At 44.1% G+C, this 18,669-nt stretch overlaps 4 protein-coding genes across 4 annotated transcripts; 1 reads left to right on the top strand and 3 right to left on the bottom strand.

Annotated features, from left to right (window-relative positions):
* Window positions 1-9,924: 9,924 nt before the first annotated feature.
* Window positions 9,925-12,386, bottom strand: BDW43DRAFT_257282 (C6 zinc finger domain protein). Its single transcript, XM_032039885.1, has 4 exons — window positions 11,920-12,386; window positions 11,826-11,853; window positions 11,248-11,775; window positions 9,925-11,202 (listed from the first exon to the last, which is right to left on the bottom strand). The coding sequence occupies exons 1-4, from the start codon at window positions 12,312-12,314 to the stop codon at window positions 9,967-9,969; spliced, it is 2,187 nt and encodes a 728-aa protein (XP_031893988.1). The 5' UTR covers window positions 12,315-12,386; the 3' UTR covers window positions 9,925-9,966.
* Window positions 12,387-12,658: 272 nt separating this feature from the next.
* Window positions 12,659-14,609, top strand: BDW43DRAFT_324185 (MDR family MFS transporter; the record flags this gene model as incomplete). Its single annotated transcript, XM_032049908.1, has 5 exons — window positions 12,659-12,910; window positions 12,972-13,232; window positions 13,289-13,624; window positions 13,672-13,852; window positions 13,906-14,609. The coding sequence occupies 5 exons, from the start codon at window positions 12,659-12,661 to the stop codon at window positions 14,607-14,609; spliced, it is 1,734 nt and encodes a 577-aa protein (XP_031893987.1).
* A 385-nt stretch (window positions 14,610-14,994) lies between these two features.
* Window positions 14,995-16,598, bottom strand: BDW43DRAFT_324184 (FAD-dependent oxidoreductase; the record flags this gene model as incomplete). The annotated part of the gene is made up of 2 exons (XM_032049907.1): window positions 14,995-16,316; window positions 16,376-16,598. 2 exons carry the CDS (start codon window positions 16,596-16,598, stop codon window positions 14,995-14,997), a joined length of 1,545 nt encoding a protein of 514 aa, XP_031893986.1.
* A 701-nt stretch (window positions 16,599-17,299) lies between these two features.
* On the bottom strand, window positions 17,300-18,433 carry BDW43DRAFT_324182 (NAD(P)-binding protein; the record flags this gene model as incomplete). Its single annotated transcript, XM_032049906.1, has 1 exon — window positions 17,300-18,433. The coding sequence occupies one exon, from the start codon at window positions 18,431-18,433 to the stop codon at window positions 17,633-17,635; it is 801 nt and encodes a 266-aa protein (XP_031893985.1). The 3' UTR covers window positions 17,300-17,632.
* Window positions 18,434-18,669: the final 236 nt, after the last annotated feature.

Below are 18,669 nucleotides of genomic sequence, written 5' to 3'. Positions count from 1 at the left end.
ATATCCCTAGATCAGAATTATGCCGTTTTCAGGTCTGATAATCTGATCATTCCGAATGCATTATTTGCATTCATCTTATCAGATTCAGTATACTGCATTCAGCTTACTGCACCCAGAATCTATTGATTCTGATAATAAGAGATCCTGAGATTATTAATTTTATTAATTCTTCTTCTTCTACTTCTTCTCAAGTAATTTCAGTCTTTGCTTTATCTATAACTACCCAGTTTGCTTAGTATAATTATATAGAAGGGACGGAGCAGTTCTGTCAAGCTGTAATTTCTTATATAAAAAAGAATAAGCCTAGGATTTTACTGTCTACCTTTAATACCACTGTATATTTCTATTTACTAAGACAGAAACTCAAAAATAATATCCTTATACTAATTTCTTATATATCAATAGATTAGTTTAAGCTCTAAGCTTGAATCTTATTAATCAGATTACTAAACTATAGTTCTCAGCCCAGATTTCTACCAAAATCTTTTCCTGTACAATTAAATCCTTCACTGATTTTATTTCCAATAACCTTATATCTGGGCTCTATACAGGAGCCTTTATATAAGAATTAACTAATTAATTGTTCCTTGCTACAGCTGTCCAGAATAAGAATAAGCCAGTCTATATATCTTAAAGTAATAATAAGCTACAATCTATGGAAGAGCTCTTATCTAGTTACTTCTGTCCAAAAGAAAAAGAGGATCTGGCATCTATTTTTATTGTTATTATACAAAACCTGAATATAGCAGTACAAGAGAATAATAAAAAAGAGATTAAGATTAATTCTAAGAGAAAGATAGAGTCTAAGATACCAAAAATAATAAAGAAGTATTTATTTTTAGTAGCCTTATCAAGACCAAAGAATAAGAAATCACTGGTTATTAAAAAAGAGAAGGAAGAAGCTGAACAAGAAGAGACTAAAGACTCTAATATTATGATTTCAGATTCTTCAAGTCTTTTATACAATAGTATAGTATATTATACAAGAAAATGCTATATTCTCCAATAAGAAGATATCTAATTTACTATAGGTACAGTATCCCAAGCAGACCTTCCCTAAAGAAAGATCCTGTGATATAATCTATTGTTTATACAGTGCTTTAACAGCTTGTTTAGAGGATATAAGATTAAGATAGTAAATCAGGGCATATAGTGCTTTAACAGCTTATCCAGTATACATGGGATTATAGTATACAGTGCTTCAACAGCTTGTCCAGAGTATGTAGGATCAAGGTATACAGTGCTTCAACAGCTCTCCTGGAAGATATAGGATTGAGGTGGTAAAGACTGGTCAAGCCTTGTACATGGCTGGGTAAAGTGGCTTGTTATAATGTTGAGGTTATTGAAGATATATTGTCAATGACTAAGCTAATAACACAACCTGAGATTCCATGATTTTTTCTTATATTCTCTCCTTTCTTTCTCACAAACCTTACCATCATCACCACCACCATTGCCACTACCACCATTATCATCATTATGGCGTACGAGCATTATGGTTTCCTTGTTGTTTTGCATGTCTTGAAGCATATGCTAATTTGTTCTTGTGTGATTCGTACAATTCTCACCGAGAATCATATGTCTTGTACAAATATTAGTAACACTAATACCAACCGCCCGTTCAAGCGCCCAATGACTTGCCAGGAGCTGGAGGGCCTTTTCGCCCACCTTCTTGCAAGGACTCCAGCTAATCTGAATTTCACTCTTCCTATCAGAGATCATGAGTTGGCTCTGTATATTCATAATAATATACAGCGAGGCGTGCTGGACCTTCCAGGTCAACCCGTGTCTTTTATCTGTGGCAGGATAAATACAAGGCAAATCTACAGCAACCGTCCTTCATATAACGTAACTGGTAAACGAGTGGCCACTGCAAGCCAGCGGCCAGCTCTGGTATTCCATACAAATTAGCACTTTTTGACACTCGAATATCTCAGCAGCCACTAATAGTAAGGATATAAAATTTAAAGTACAGTATAAGAGTCAGTGTATAAGTCAGTAACTAATTTTTTTTAATTCTTTTCTCTTTATTTTAAGCTACAGATCCAGAATATCAAAAATACAGCTGTAATATTCAATACCAACTAAACTATCGACTATATTAACTTTTCCATTATATATATAGTATATTATATATAGTTATTTATCCTCTTCTAATTTTATATCCTTACTATTAGTGGCTGCTGAGATATTCAAGTGTTAAAAAGTGCCAATTTGTATAGAATACCAGAGCTGGCCGCTGGCTTGCAGTGGCCGCTCGTTTACCGATTACGTTATCAATGTCCTGCTTATATAATCAAGAGATACTCAGCTTGAAGAGCCTTGTATGAGATGCCGCACTGTACAAGGCTACTGGCCCTTCCCTGAATGCCGCCATGTTCCAGGGGCATTCGGTGGTGTATACAGCAATTACAAATGGCCTGATGCTGCTCGTCAGTGCACTGTACAAGATAAGTTATGGAGAAACATACATGAAGTTAACCGCGGTCTATCCCGTACAGGGGGGGGTAGTATACAGCATCTAATCAACTTAGACCCTGAGAAGGGTGAAGCACCAGAGAATCTAATTATCTTGGATGATAAGGATGGAGACAAAAACAATCTAATTGTCCTATAGAGGTATGTACAAGCTTTCGTTTACAATCTGTATCGACACCAGCACCCCCAGTTGTACGGGCCCTGTGTACAATAACCTGAGCAAGGACTTGCACCTGTGGTGCTCAGGAAAAGTAACTAACTGGTGAAACGAAGCAAGTCATGTAAGTATCTGCTGGCAGAATACTAGCGTGAACATGAAATTTCAGTTTTTTCCCTTTTGTCCCAAGGGTCTGCCGTAAAAACAATCTCGCCGCTATGCCTCAATTGAATTGTCAAAGAAATATCTGCGTCGCACTACTGGCAGTATTCATATGCTTTTAGGAACATGTGAATCTTCCGTCGGTTCCTTTGTTGGCTCCTTGAACTAGCACTATCCAATCGTCGGTGTCAGCCACATATCGTAATTTAGCAAGCATGGCCAAAATTATTTCTATCCTCTGTCTCTTTTTTTTTTTTTTTTGGCAAAAATGCGTTACAACGCGCTTTGGTTTCCTGGAACAAAAAAGATACGTTATGCGTTTTAGTATGTAAATATTATTATTCCGCATCTGTACCTTTATCTCACTAATTTGGGGGACATAAAGAAAATGTCTTTGAAAACAAACAAAGATTATGCAAGGTACTAATTCTGTGTATACTAACTCTAAGTGATTATGAACACAGCAATCCACATGCTAAGATATTTGGACGAATCATGCATCACCAACCTTCTGTAAGGAGCTAGGATTGCATCAGAGTAGACTGCCGTCGAAGTAGGACTGCCATATGCGATAAAATATCCACATGTTAGCCCCCCGGTTAGACAACCCGGCTCTCGTTAGCAATCTTGTATGAAAATGGAATATTTCTTAGCATCAACTAGAATTCGAATTTAGGAATGGCTGGCCTTTCACTTTATCCGCGGACAGTCTGCTTATATTCAGTCGCATAGCTTAGTCACCTACTAACGTGTCCCAGTAGGGAATCTTTTACTTTTCGCAAGGTAACCAAGGAGGATTTTCAGACGATCATGCATCTGTACTGATAGTACTATACACTGTAGATTTATTTACAGTTAGAAATCCTTCCTTGCGTGTTACTATCATACCTATCCATATCCTCATTCAGAAACTGGAGTTTCATGAACAACCGATCAGGACTGAGCTCTCCGATATATGCGAGCGACCCGATCGCATTATAGCGATTCAATAGCATATCCCTAGGTTAAGAAGCAATAAAATTTGTTATCTTTACCGCTCTCCTTAGTCATGTGTAGCCAGCAATAAGCACATATATGATGTAACTCAGTAGCAAATCAAACAAAACACAACTCTTATTCGGGATACTCTTGGAGTAAAAAGGTAAACCTAAATACATATAAAATTGATTTTTAACAGAGCAAGAGTAATCAGCTCTTCTCTCAAGAAATTAATCACTGCAGATCTGCAAGAGCAGAATCAAGGGATAAAGCTTTCTGAACCTCCTTTACTAGATTATTGACATCATCTTCCTTCCCAGAACGCAGGATACTGATTAAGTACATGGATACATGTTAATAGCTTTCCATGTCTTTCTCTACAGCCTTTCATGTCAATATTTGCCGTTTGTCTGTTAAAGGCTCGGAAAAACACTCGCTGTTCTTTGCAGTGCATGCTTCACAGGGAGGAGGGCTACTGTACTTTAGAATATGAGTAAATTCTCACTTAAATACATGTATTATAAGATAATATATATCTTTACTTTCTTTCATTGACACGATGAGCAAGCTAAACTCCGCCGCTTTGACCTTTATTTGACATGGTGAACGGGGGTAGGAGGTTTATGTGGGCTGCGACATACTACAGGCAGAAGTGTTCTGAGTGGGGCTGCAGGACTAGTCATTCATATCATTCGCACTGATCTGATGCTAGTCATGTGTAGATGGGGGAAAAATAACTCAGGATAGAGAAGAAAATAATAACTATAATTTACAAGATTAGCTTTACATTCTCTTTATAAGAGACTCTCTTTTTGTTTCTATTCTGTTGTGTTATCCAGGTTTGCCATTTTCCAAACTACAGTCGCTAATTATGCATGCAGCAAACAAAGACTAGGGCCAGGTTGGGACAAAGAAAGCAAACTGTAGCATTATAGGTATGGGTAATATTCATTTACAAATCCTTCCAGGTTTCTTCTTTATCATTCTTGGCACCAACACAAGGTTGAAATATCCAATTTCTTTATATGTTGATATCCTATTCCCCTTTGGGAAGAATTTCGTGGGAATGGCTTATTGAGTTCAAAAAGAATCCATGCCTTCAGCTGGCAAATATAGTATACCTTGGGTACCAGTTAAACCTTTGGTACGATAAGTCATATGGAGCGCCATAATACTACCTTCGACAAAGCTCAGTTTTAAAGCCCAGGCGTGTACGAGCTGAAGTCCTGGTTATCCTTCTGTCATAGTCCATTAGGTCCTTAATTTATGTCCTGTATTCTCTTCTCCATAATGATTCTGTGTCAGGCAGGTCTGGTCACTTTATGATGTCTTGTGTATCACTTGGTTGTCATCGGAAAGCCTATTGAGAGGCACATGAAGCGTAAGTGAAACATAAATGAAGTACTTTGGCCTTAGAGCAGTTAGATCAGAGAGCAGTGATTGGTGGGATTAGCGTCTCGCGTTTGCTCGAAGAACACCCAGGCAGGCGACTGGGAAGGCCAACAAAGCAGCCATAACGCTAAGTAAAGTGAATAACTATTAACCAGAATCTAGCAACTTTGCCGGGGCCCATGTTTGGCAAGCGGCCCATCCAGGATTAGAGTGCCGCCTCACACTAATCGGGATATGCTCTTACGCAGCAGGCCAGCCGCAAGTACTCACCCTTGGAGGGTGAGTATCTTAAGTGGTTATCACAGTTCAATATCCTTACTACTCCTTAATCGGTGCCTTCGGTTCACATCAAAGAAATTCAAAGAATCAAATATACAAGGATTTTTCTTCTCCATGCTATTTTAAGCCAGATGTAGCCGCGCCCCCGATGCCTATTTCTCACTTTTCTCACTCATCTTGGCCATTATGACTATCAAGAAAAGAACTATCCAGCGCCGGCGATCGGACAGTTCTAAAGCAAAATGTCAACAGTGGAACTGACAGAGGGTTCATTTATTCCTGAAAGCTTTTGAATACTGTCAGGAATGCGATGCAGATATCTGCCTAATAATTTATTTAAAGTATAATAGCCAGGTTGTTTTCTTCAAGTCAGACAGTGACTAGCCTTTTCTGGAAGAACAGTTGGTAGGTATTATCTTAAGCCTGAGAGATAGTAGCGGTAATAATCTATCTCTTGTAGGCAATATACTATCTGAAGCCTAGGCAGGTTACTGGGCAAGAATTGGCTGCCCAGTATATATCTTAAAGAAACAATATTGTGCCGGATAATGGAATATTTGAGTCTCTAATTAATTACAGAGCCAATGACAAAGTATTACTTTGTTATACAGATAATAATTGTCCTTCAGTAGTGACCAATTCTTGTAAATATGGATATAGATATACGGGTTATTGTGGCGCCTAAGGCGGAACTGCCGTGTAGATTAGACTTGGCTTTGAAAGCTGGGCTAGTAGTAGCTAATTAGAGTGTGATCATATCTACAGCTATTTTATGTGTAGAGTTACCTTGTACACATTTAATTGTATTAAAAATAATATAACACAAGGTGATTATCCCGCAAACATAATATTGCAAACCAACACATACTCATATATATGGATTTGGTAGGTATATCATATTCCTGGAAAGTGCTCAAGAATTTGCGGCCAGTTTTGATTAATACTGTACTCCAATTTGTGTGTGCACTGGCGAGTGTGTGTGCACTGGCGAGTGTATCCACTGACTCATTAGTTTTGCTCTGAAGTGATTATTCCCTACCAATTATCTGTGGCGGACCACCTGACCACCCACCGGCGGAAATATAAGCAAGAGAGAATTGTTGGTGTAAATGCCTGGATCCAGCTCGATATGTATCTTAGCCACTTTATTTACACAATTATGGTAGTCACTACCTCACGGTTTTGATTTTGTAGCTTTCCAAGCTCTTTAACGAAGAACAATATCCGCACTGCCTTATGCCTTGCGTACCGGCCAAACCTTATGGTACGATAAGTCATGTAGAACGCCGTAATGTACAATAGAAACTGACGCCGTTCGTGTAGCTGTTGCCAGATAAGATACGAGGGCAATCTAATTAAAGCATAGGGTATTTTTAGCCTTGTGGTACATCACAATAAAAACAAATTGATTACGCGTTTGGTAAGGAGCCATAATTTTTCCAAATATATTACCCAATATCTATCTATCTATTATCCATCTTATCTCTTGATCAATTCCCCTGATCACATGCCTAAGGATATCTAGGTTATCAATACCCTAGATTTCCAACAGTTATAAGCCCGGCTCTCTTTATTTGATCATTCTATCAACATATCAGATTCGATTCCTGTATCATGTCAGATCAAAAGATTACCATGATCCTAAATGGATCTAGTGATTAGCTTATCTGGTTCAATTCTATCAGGGTTATTATAGAAAATAAAGGGATTTGGGACTTTATTAATCCTAGTCTCTCTACTGAACCTGCTTTACCTACCAAACCGGTATATCTGAGAATTAAGGATATTAGGGAAGGGACTTCTTCTATTCTAGTCCTAACTCTTAATAAAAGAGAGCTTCTTAGGAACTACTAAAGAGACTATAAGTTTAGAGTAAAAGAATATAATTATATAACTAAGATTATAGGTGCCCCCAGCCCATCCGCAGTAATGGATCCATTAATAGGTATAAATACTAACTATAATAGCATAAAAGTCCTAGGACTCCCGTGAAGCCCTTAAGGATTAGGAGTTAGGAGTTAATAGCACCATTAACCAGTCTACACAGTAGGGATCCAGGCCAGGCCTAGTCAGCACTCAAGGCCCCCTCTATTACTGGGCTGACTAGGCCACAGACTAGATAATATTAGCTTAAAATAGATTAATCCTGCTAGATCCCCCCAGTGAAACAAGACAGGACCAAGGCCAGGAAAAAGGGAAAAAAAAGTAATATATCTACTTCATAGCTGCTAGGATAGCTGCACCTGGAAATATAATAGTGTTTAAATATCACTAGCCAGGCCTGCTGGCCCTTAATATACCCATCTTTTCTTTCTACCCCTTCCTATCCCACCCTCTTGCTGTCAGACCCCTAACTACACCAAGTGTCACTTTTTCTTTGTAGTAGGTGTTCCAGTTGTTCATAGAGCTATCAGGATATATACATCAAGTCTAGAGCACATAACCCCTCTATTGTTCCATAACCCACTCCTTTCGCGAATCGTTATAGTAAGGCAGATAAATTGCATTGGATATTTGTGTATGAATATCGGGAAACAAAATGTCACTTCAGAAACTGCTATACTTTCCAAAAAATAGAGGACTTATTTCTGGCATGAGATTAGAAATAACTCGTTCAGCTGTAAGTAATTTAAGTAATAAGCTTTTCTGATCTATCTCCTTAGCAAATTAAACATTACTCTATTGGCAGAGCAATTAAGAGAAGATATTTATTAAAGTAGATAAAAGACAATATAGTTTATTCTCAGAAATATTAAAAAAGAGTGTGATTCCATTAGCCAGCCACCTAACCACTAGGCTAAAAGCTCAGCAATTGACTACTTTTCAAGTAGTCAACCTGTTAGGTGGTAGATATATAAGGTGGTCCTATCTCATACTAGGAACCACAATCTTATATTATTATATTTAATAATACTATTCTCTCTAAGTTATACTTAGAAGCTAGATAATATAGATATATTACTTTTTTAGTAATTAATATAAAATAGCTATATATTTCTAAGACTTTTAAAAGCTCTAAGTATATTTAGCTCTCTACTAATAAAATATTTATATTTTAATTAAGTTAGAATTTTATTAACTCTCTTTTAGAATTACTTATAGTATAGAATAGAAGCATAACAGATATATTATCTATTATAGTAAGATTATAAAGATTAAAAGAGCTATCTGTAGTATGCAAGACTTTGCTTTATATATAGAAAAGTAATAGTATAGATCCAGAGACAATACAGATGTGAGCTACAGTCTATATAGCAATAGGAGATTATTGCCCGAGCCGGTTATATAGAGCAACTTATTATTCAGGATAATAGAAGACTGACTTAGCAGAATACTACTAAGGACTGGTAGAAAAACAGCAAGAGAGAATAGAATAGTCTCTAGCTATAGCCTATAAAATAGAGAAGAGCAATAACAGAATCCTATTTTCTCTTCTAGCCACTATACAGCTGGAGGCGCGCTGAGATTAAGAAGGGAGAATCAGGATAATAAGTATATAGAGCTAAGTATAAAAATCAGCCACTTCAGTGCTACTATTGATAAAGATCAGCCATGGCATAAAATTCCTAAATAGGCTAGCATGGAATTCCCCCCTGCCTATTTAGGAATTTCGTGCCATCACATCCGCTGCGAGTCGTCAACTTCAAACACCTCCCATAATCCACACAAAAATCATAAAAATATTCGGAGACCAGAATAGGATAGCCGGTCGCTGCCGCTATGCATGGAGATACTGTTGTGCTCGCTAGCCGTCTCGTTGTCGTGTGCTTCGTGCCGTGAACGGGCTCAATAGAGTGCACCCCCATAGCCGAAAGCGGTGGGGGGGACTGTAAGGCACTAATAGGTCCTGCCTTCCTGGGACAGAGTGAGGTGGAAATAGCTACTGGAGATCACTTAAAAAAGGCACGACAAAGCTTTATTCAAAATCTTTAGTCGCTTGAAAACCCTGATATATGTGTCTTCTAGAAATAGCAGGCACTATTCATTTTCTTAGACTATAGAGGATACGGGTGTTCAATGAAAATTGCAACAAAGAGAGCCCCATAACGGTCCCTTGGCGGCCAATTATATTAGCGCTAATATACCTAGCAGGCTTTATAGTCTGACCCTTTCTATCGTACCTGGACTAGGGGAGATAGTTTGCGACACCCTTTGTCTTTATAATTGAGCTTACAAAAACGATATTTTAGGGTCAGAAATATGTTCTTGCTGGTATCGCGGGTCAGACTGGTATAGTTTAGGGAGTGCTACACGCTACACAACAGATCTCTATAGAGAGAAGAGCTTGTGCATTCACTATGGAGCGGAGCGAACCGGGGAGGGAAAGGAAGAGAGAGGAAGCAGAAATCTAACTGGCTATATAGTTCTAACTCCATAGGGGGCTACAGGGACCGCCTGGTCTCACAAACTCGGTTCGTTATCGACAAGCTAGAAGGTAGAATTTATAATTTCTCATCTCAAAGTGGAAGTCGTAAAAGCTATAGCGAGTGACACATCATTATTTCTGCCTAACAGAACTGTCACCTGCTTCGTGCATGCAACATATTCCACTCCATCGTGTTCAAAATAAACTGATTCGCATCCACGTCCATGCCCCTCGGCCCAGGTATATCAGGATATCCCCACGGTCCCAAACTCGTAGGCACCTGCTCGCCAGCGCCATACGCCATGCCTGGCACATTGAAATCCATCTGCATAGGCATTGACAGGTTATCCACGTTGACACCCAGGGAACCACCAGGCTGCACTTCGTCTGCATCCTGTCCGAAATTCGACGTCATCTGCATCACTTTGTTCCGTATATCCGACACAATCCGTGGTGGCAGCAGGGGCCTCTCCTGTTGTCTGGCTACCTGTTCACGCGCCTCCCAGGCCTGAGAGACAATCCGAGAGAAGACGATAAAAAAGGGGCGGTCGTCCTCCTTGGCATCCATGATGCGGACCTCATAGTTGTTGCTCATGGCCTCCCACGCCTGGTCTGCATGCTCCTCGACGGGCCTCTTCTTCAAATCCTGCAGAAGGTGAATATACGCGGGGAAGGGGAAGTGGAAGTGAACAAGCCACAGGTATCCTTTGGTGAGAGGCGACGTCATGAGGTTGGTGTCGCACTCCAGCATACGCAGCGCGTGGAAAATACCGACGTTGCGCCGTGTATCTGTCTGCTGCGTGGAGGCCGTCGAGTATTGGGAGTAGTGTTGCAAGAGACGAATCTTGGCTAGGTAACCCCGCGTGGTCCAGATCGTCATGAAGTGCAGTGGGTTCTCTGGATTGCACAATGCCAAGTATTTCTCCTCTATCTTCTTCTCCAACGCCAGAAGCTGCTCCGCCTCATCTATAGTGGTAGATCGAGGGGCGATCGTGTTCAAAAAAGGATTGGTGAAATCGAGGTGGAAGGCGCTGCGACGGACAAAGTCGGCGAGCTCACTGCGGATAATAGCAAAGAGCATCTCTGTTGGTCTGTTGTTTGCTGCGGGTGGGGCTTTAATCTCCGGCTGAAGCTCGAAATCACTCACGTTGAGCGGAACGCGGCAGTCCCAGGTCGGAGCCAGCGACGCGGTCTTATAATCGGACATTTCGCAGATACGGTTATCAAAGATTATGAGCGACCACCACAGTCTTCGACGCATCTCTGCTTCTAGAGCAGAACATTTACCGTACATTAATTCATTATGAATACCTATCCGCTGTGCGATTCGTATAGCAACGCTGAGCATGGATGAGAGAGACATAGGGTCTGTGTTATGTCTGATCGACACCTGCAAAAATCAGTGAGTGCGGATAGATAATTTTTACATACTTACTAGATACAGATACAATGCGGTCAAGCTCTCCCGGTCACTAGAGCGTAAAATACAACAATTCCGTAACGCTTGCTGGCATGCAGACTGATAGGCCGTCAAGAGATCCTTTTTGGGAGATCCGAACAAGGCACTGCATTTATCTTCTGTGAGACTTAGAATGGAGACACAGTATATACTGAACATCAATGCCTCCATTGTAGGATTGACATTGGCGATATCACTAGCAGCATCGATGAGACGTGTTTGGAGAGTGGGTGTATGCGTGACTTTTAAAAGAGGATTAATGTTGTCCAAGTAGATTTGCCAGAGCCTGAAGATCTGTACATGGGTCGGATGCGAAGCAGAAAGGTCGTCAACATTCCCTACCGGGGAACCGAATAAAAGGTGGTCGTTACTTTTGCCTCGAAACATATGGTTCCATGCCTTCTTGATCACGGCGTGGCGCATATCATCGTTCTCGTGCAGGAACCCGGTATCGTTTTCATCGTCTTCACCGTCATTTCCGTCATTGTCCTTGGGATCTACAGTCTTTCCCAATTGTCAGTGAGCCTCACAATCACTTGCAGAGTCGGTGATACCTTTTGACTCATGGCATGCCAAAGATTCCTACTTGTGATTAGCCATCTCGAAGATGCACGGGTGTCTTCAAAAGAACAGGATAGAGTCTTGTACCATGATTTAGACCCGACAGTTTTCTTTTCTTTCAACAGACGAGAACCTGTATCAGGAATAGTATCTTCCGACTGAACAATCTCTGGAAGTTCATCTCGCTTATCCTCGCTAGGAGACCTACGCCCTGTAGTAGGCGTGTGGAGAGGTTCGAACTTGATGTTATGCTGGTGGAGCAGGCTCTCATAGTGTCGTAGGCGGGCCAGCAGCTCTCTCTCGGGAAACCTCCGGTGTCTCTGGCGGGTTGCTTGCTCGCACTGCTCGCCAGCACGTACACAGTTGGCGCAAGGGAATGTACGATCACACTTGATCTTGCGTTGCTGGCACAGCACGCAGGCCAGCACGCGCCGGCCCTTGACAGTAACTGACTGTTCAGATGGAGAGATCGGTGTCGCCATTGCATGAGACTATCGATCCTGTTGTGGCAGAAACGTTGTTAATAGAGACCGGATCTCGAAGCCCGGGTTGATTGGGGAAAGAAGGAAGGGGAAGAGGACGGGAACGTAGGGTTTTATAAGATCCGAAACCCACCACTTGCTAACCCTCGCGCTTTCTAACCCCCGTTCACTTTGTTGATCAACCTTCGCAAAACCCGAAATCACCGACCATGTTTTGCCCCTTAGGCTCCTTTAAATATGGACGGTTTCCTCATTATTCATTCTGCTCTGGAAAATTACATTTCGTGCATTGCTAACCAATCAATCGCGTCTTGGTTAGTGGAGCTACGAATACTGCAATCGCCATGCCTCCGCCACTCACTTCCACCTCTGACAGCACCAAATCGGCTACGATTGATGCTCCAGAGTTGATGAATAAGCATAGCGAGACAGCTACCAATGCATCAGTCAAAGACGAAGGACCAGCCAAGCCTGGAGGCCCTCCAGGTCCGTCGGGCCCGCCCGAGAACCAGTCTACCCTTAGAGTTGTCTGTCTGATCGTCTCGGCTTTCGTTGCTATGTTCCTGGTCGCGCTGGACAGAACAATCATCTCGACGGTATGATCATCCTACATTAAAGTCAATCCAATTCTAGTGCTAATTTATACTCGATTGATAGGCCATACCCAAAATCACCGATGAATTCAATTCCTTCAACGACGTTGGCTGGTACGGAAGCGCCTACTTGTTGACATGCTGCGCATTCCAACTCTTGTTTGGCAAGTTGTACAAGCTCTTTTCCGTCAGAATCGTCTTCCTTGCCAGTATTCTAGTCTTTGAGGTTGCCTCTGCTATCTGTGGAGCGGCTCCGAATTCAGTCGCCTTTATAGTCGGAAGAGCGATCTGTGGAGTCGGCGCTGCTGGTATCCTCGCTGGAACTGTACGTTCAGTCTATCCCCCTGCCCTTTATACGAATTACTGACAGATGTGTCTTAGATAATGTGCATCATCCATTCCGTGCCTCTCCAGAAGCGTCCACAAATTCAGGGACTGTTCGGCGCCCTTTTCGGCATTGCCTCTGTCGTGGGTCCATTGATTGGCGGCGCCTTTACATCCAACGTGACATGGAGATGGTGCTTTTATATCAATCTGCCAATTGGTGGCGCCGCCATGGTCTTCATTGCCTTCTGTCTCAAGGTCCCCAAGCAAGATACAGCAAAGGTCTCCTGGGCCGAGAAGTTGCTACAACTGGATTTCTTTGGCACTACATTTCTGGTGTCTGGCGTGGTCTGTCTCATATTGGCACTTCAGTGGGGCGGCCAGACGTATCCTGTAAGTGATGTGCACTATTATTTTCAGCCACAACTGACAGTATGCAGTGGGACAGTGGCCGCATCGTGGCTTGCTTGGTTCTCATGGGCGTCTTACTTCTTTCATTTGTCGCCGTCCAGGTCTTCCTTCCAAAGACAGCAACACTTCCAGTACGCATCTTTTCGCAGCGCAGCATCATTTCAGGGTTCTGGCAGACACTCTGCGTCGGCTCTGGAAACTATATATTTGGTAATAAGACCACACTATCCAGCACTGTCCCCTGTTACTGACTCCAATCACAGTGTACTTCCTCCTAATCTGGTTCCAATCCATTAAGGGCAGTTCCGCCGTGGAATCCGGCATCCGCCTGCTACCTATGATGATATCAATGGTTGTGGGCTCAATCAGTGGTGGAATCACAAACTCCAAGATCGGATACTACACTCCACTAGCGATCATCGGGTCCTGCATCATGTCCGTCGGAGCCGGTCTCCTCACCACCTTCCAGGTAGACACCGGCGAGGGAAAGTGGATCGGCTATCAGATTGTCTACGGACTTGGTCTGGGCTTATGTTTCCAAGTTCCCAATCTCGCAGCGCAGACCGTCCTTCCGAAGCCCGACGTGCCATCTGGACTAGCACTGATGCTGTTCGGTCAGCTGATCGGGGCAGCCGTCTTTGTCTCCGTTGGGGAGAATATCCTGGCTAATCAACTCGTGAAGAGACTTTCCGGGCTGCCGGGGTTCAACGCCCGTCTTGTTACTTCCGGGGGTGTCACCAAGCTGCTGAATAAAATGCCTGCGGATCTGCACGACACGGTCCTTCGCTCTTACAATGAAGCGCTACAGAATGTGTTTCAGGTCGGTTTGATTATCTCATGTCTGACACTACTGGGTGCGGCTACTCTGGAGTGGAAGAGTATCAAGAAGGGACAGCCAAAGCCCGATGCCGAGAATAATGGGCTGGCTGGAGAGGAGAAGACCGCAGAAGCAGCAGGTGGTAAATAGCATGAACCAGGGATTTTGTCTTTCTTGACTGCTTAATGTTGAGAGCTAGTTTGGAGATACATATATATGTGCGCCAATTCATATGGCAAATTTGATACGACTGTAGGCAGTTCTATTCCAACAAATTACTCATTTGTATGACTGGTATCCCGGTGGTGAGCGATATATATTTGTTAGGACAACGTAGATCGTTCGCATAAATTCCGCTCTTAGGCTATCTTCCCTTCACTACTGACTGTAAAGAGGGCCGACGCCCTTCTTCCCCAAGAACAACGCTTGACCCAGAATACAGTTGGAATAGCTCTAAGAATGGTTCAAAATGTTTCCCAGGTCAATTTCCTGTAAATGCAGCTTAGATATCTGTGTTCTACACACCCTGGTATGCCTAATCCCAATCGCCGTCTAACAAATCTGCAACCTTCTTTCCGGCCAGAATATCCGCATGAATCTCCTCAATTGTCCACATCTTAAACTTATGGCCCGGAGGAAAGTTGGTATTGTCAAAATCCGTCCCCAAAACCAAATGCGAAAACGCCTGCCCGTACTTCTCATAGACATACGCCTCGGGGTCGTGCTGGAACAACCACTTGGGGAACCGGACCTTGACTTTCTCAGGGTCCTTCTTCAGGACCTCATCCATGTCCACAGCACCGAGGTTCTCCGAATTGACAAATGACATCTTCTGCACACAGCTTACCCTCTGGTATCGGAGCAGATTGTAGATGCGGGCGCCCAGAGGTGCACCACCAGGCGCGCCCCCAGAACACGCGAGTTGCAAGCAGGCCGCCAGCGTTACGGCATCTTCTATGGCAAGTGTTCCGCCACTGATAGAGGCAGGCACCGTGGTATGTGCGGCATCCCCGACCTGCACCACCCGTCCGCCCTTGGATGTCCACCCTTGGCGAAGGTTCCGCCACAGCAATGGCCAGTGCACCGTTGCGCGCTTCGGCGTGTTGCGGATCAGCCCTTCAATCGCCGGATCCCAGTCCGAAACACGGTGAAGCACCGCCAAAACCTCCTCTGAGTCCACGTCCGGGTCCCACGACTCGATTGGCTCATCCCCTCCGGGCTGGAGGAACTTGTCCCGCGGGGTGAGCCCGTAGGCCACAAAGTCCGGCGAGATGAAAAGACCCAGGTGCATGCCGGGCCCAATCCAGAACTCATGATTTGAGCCACCCTGCGCCACGAGCTCACCCCAGCGCGCTTTGAACGCAGGGTCCCGAAGGGCCAGCTCCGTCGGCAACGCCGCGCGATACACGGACATGCCACTCGATCGCGTGGGAACGTGATCGCCCGTGATAAGAAGGTCGGAGCGCGTCTTGAACGCATCGGCCGCGACGATAAGTTGTGCGACGCGGATGCTACCATCCCCCGTGACTACACCCGCCACGCCAGCCGCCTCGTCCTCGAAGTAGCGTTCGACGCGCTTGCCGTATTCGACTTTTAGGCCGACGCGGGCGACCTGGCGCAGCAGCATGCGGTAGAACTTCCGGCGGATCTGATGTGGGGCCACGTATGGCAGGCGTTCTCGCTGGGCGAGATGCTCTGGGTTGTTGTATCCCAGAGTGGTTGGGCCGAGGATCAAGTCGCCGTTGTGGCGCCGGTAGTACATCACACTGTCCGATTGGTCTTCTTCGAGATCTCGACAGATATCGGGCCAGTGGCGGAGGGTGCTGATGGCCGAAGGCCCGATGACGATGATATCTCCTGTAGATCGCGCATGATCAGTCATATGGCTCGGTAATGGATTCAGATCAACAACGAACCAGTATAGACAGGACCTTGGCTTCGTTCCAGGATTCCCACCACATTGTGTCCCTTTCTCCAGCATTCGAGTGCCGTGATCAATCCAGCTAGCCCTGCCCCGACGATCAGCACATCGGGGTGCGTATCTGGGGATCGTGTGGGCAGCTCGCTCGGGGTTGACGACCACCTTAGGGGATCGAATTCATCTTTGTCCCCGTGCGAAAGATACTCATTTGACACCATTCTGTATACCTGATTTGATTATGATTTCCAATTACAGGATGAGGCCGTCTGTGAGGAACATTACAAACCATATATGTGTATGGCCTTGCTTACGGGCGCAAATGGGCTGTCCGGGGGCCCGGGAAATCCCATTTTCGGGACTCGTCCATATCAAACCAGCTTGTCTTACTTCCTGGTACGAGATTCTTTTAGCACTAGCCGGGCTCTCGGAGGTCTTTGTGGCTGCACCCCGGGACATTTATTTCTACTTCGGGAAATCTCAACATCCCGGCTTCATAGCACTTTTGTAGGTGATTTATATCCCGAAAGCTCGTAAAAGGAAGAGTATTAGGTTCATAATATTAAATAAAGGAATATCATTAGTAGCTATCACTTATGAATCCTGGTTCGTTTCGTTTGAGGATATACATACTCTGTAAAGAAACATATTTATCAACTTACCCCTGGCGAACTTCCTGAGGTTGGCGAGCTTATAGATCTTCGTGTTGTAGTTGCAGGTGGTAATGAACACAATCCCTTTTCCTGAAATACCACCTTATTCCTCAAATGTAAATACTCAAGGATAAGGATCAAGATAGCCCCAGTAGACTGTTAAACATTTGACCAAATAATTAAAGCACGCCGTGCCCTTATTTCCCTTGCACTTTCCCTTTCAGGAGGCTAGGCAATACGTAGAATTCCTGTCTTCTTTTATTCCGATGGTGAGCTTCTAGCATACATACATACATTGATTGTCTTTCAGCGATTCGGCTATATTAGCAGTGCTCCCCGGAGACCCTAACCATCGCGGAACTGAAAAGAGCATGTCGAACTTAACATAACTAGACCTGGTTCCTCAATCCGAACCTGGCATGATCACAATGAAGCAGACTTGGTCTCCCCGTGTACCCAAACAGTGAGCATTTTGCGGTAATAGAACCCTATGGACCGTAGTCTCTCGGTAGCTAGCAGTTTACAATGAACGCGAGAACCTTTTGTTAAGACAGTAAGTCTCCTTGGGCGAGAGACCGACTGATCTTGTGCCGATGACTCCATCACAGCCATTGTTTATTCCCAAAGTGACTGACAAAAGTTCCACCGGAGGTTTCCACGGTCGCTTTGTCAATGACCTCCACCTGCATCCTCACACTCTCCTCCATGGTGATCGGACCTGTGAAGTGTGGCGCGTACGTTTTCAATTTGCTGACCAATTTCTGCCTTCCCTCTGCCTCTTCTACCGTAGGTGTCGTGTCCGGCTTCGACACGACGCCGGGACTAATCGCCAGGAAAAGGATCCCTTCCGTAGGCCCAAGCGCTGCGTGGTACTTGGCCATGAGAAGGTTGGCTGCAGCCTTGGAAATTGAATATGGGGTCGCGGTGTCAAGTGCAAAGCGACTGACGAAGTCAATATCTGCTAACAGAGACGAGACAACAATGACTTTCTTTTGACACCCCTTTCGAATCAGTGGTAGGAAGGCATTGATTGTGTGTGCAACCCCTACGACATTTGTTCTGCATGAATCTAAGATGTTCTCCTCCAAGACCTCGGGAGACAGATCGACAATGGAGTTGAAAGCACTGCTTACGGTTAATATCGCAGCGTTGTTGATCAGGATGTCTAAACTTCCGCCGGTGATGTTGCCGACTTGCTCGGCAACGGTCCGAAGGGATTTGGCGTCGGTGATGTCGGCACAGACAAGGTATATATTGGTCAGGTTGTCGGTGACCAGACGTTTTTGGGTAGCGGATTTATTGCGGACCAGACCAATCACAATATTTTCTGGATTCGAGGAGAGGTGCTTGAGCCAGGTGTAGCCCAGGCCTCGACTTGCGCCGGTGATGAGATAGGAGGGCATAGTGTTGGCCTGGATGAACATTGAATGACAAGCGCCAGAGATACATATTTATATTATTCTTGACCCTCTCATGTATGATTTCTGCATTAATTCCCATATTGGTTTATCTCATTGGGTGGTCGGGCAATTGTTATCGGGGATTCGAAGCATACCGAGGCCCGGTCTTACTCCCAACAGTGATTGGATGAAGCCAATGTTGGGCATATAAGTAAACACCCCGACTCCCCGGTCATTGG

The sequence above is a fragment of the Aspergillus alliaceus genome, assembly GCF_009176365.1.
Source record: "Aspergillus alliaceus strain CBS 536.65 unplaced genomic scaffold BDW43scaffold_98, whole genome shotgun sequence".
NCBI lineage: Eukaryota > Fungi > Ascomycota > Eurotiomycetes > Eurotiales > Aspergillaceae > Aspergillus > Aspergillus alliaceus.
Note: the sequence above shows the minus strand (reverse complement) of the source record. Positions and strands in the feature narration are given on the sequence as shown.

Coding starts and splice junctions, on each gene's coding strand:
- BDW43DRAFT_257282 (XM_032039885.1), bottom strand. CDS start 12,314: ATGGCGACACCGATCTCTCCATCTGAACAGTCAGTTACTGTCAAGGGC. Junction 11,776..11,825: donor GGCATGCCATGAGTCAAAAG/GTATCACCGACT, acceptor CAATTGGGAAAG/ACTGTAGATCCCAAGGACAA. Junction 11,203..11,247: donor CCGCATTGTATCTGTATCTA/GTAAGTATGTAA, acceptor TGATTTTTGCAG/GTGTCGATCAGACATAACAC.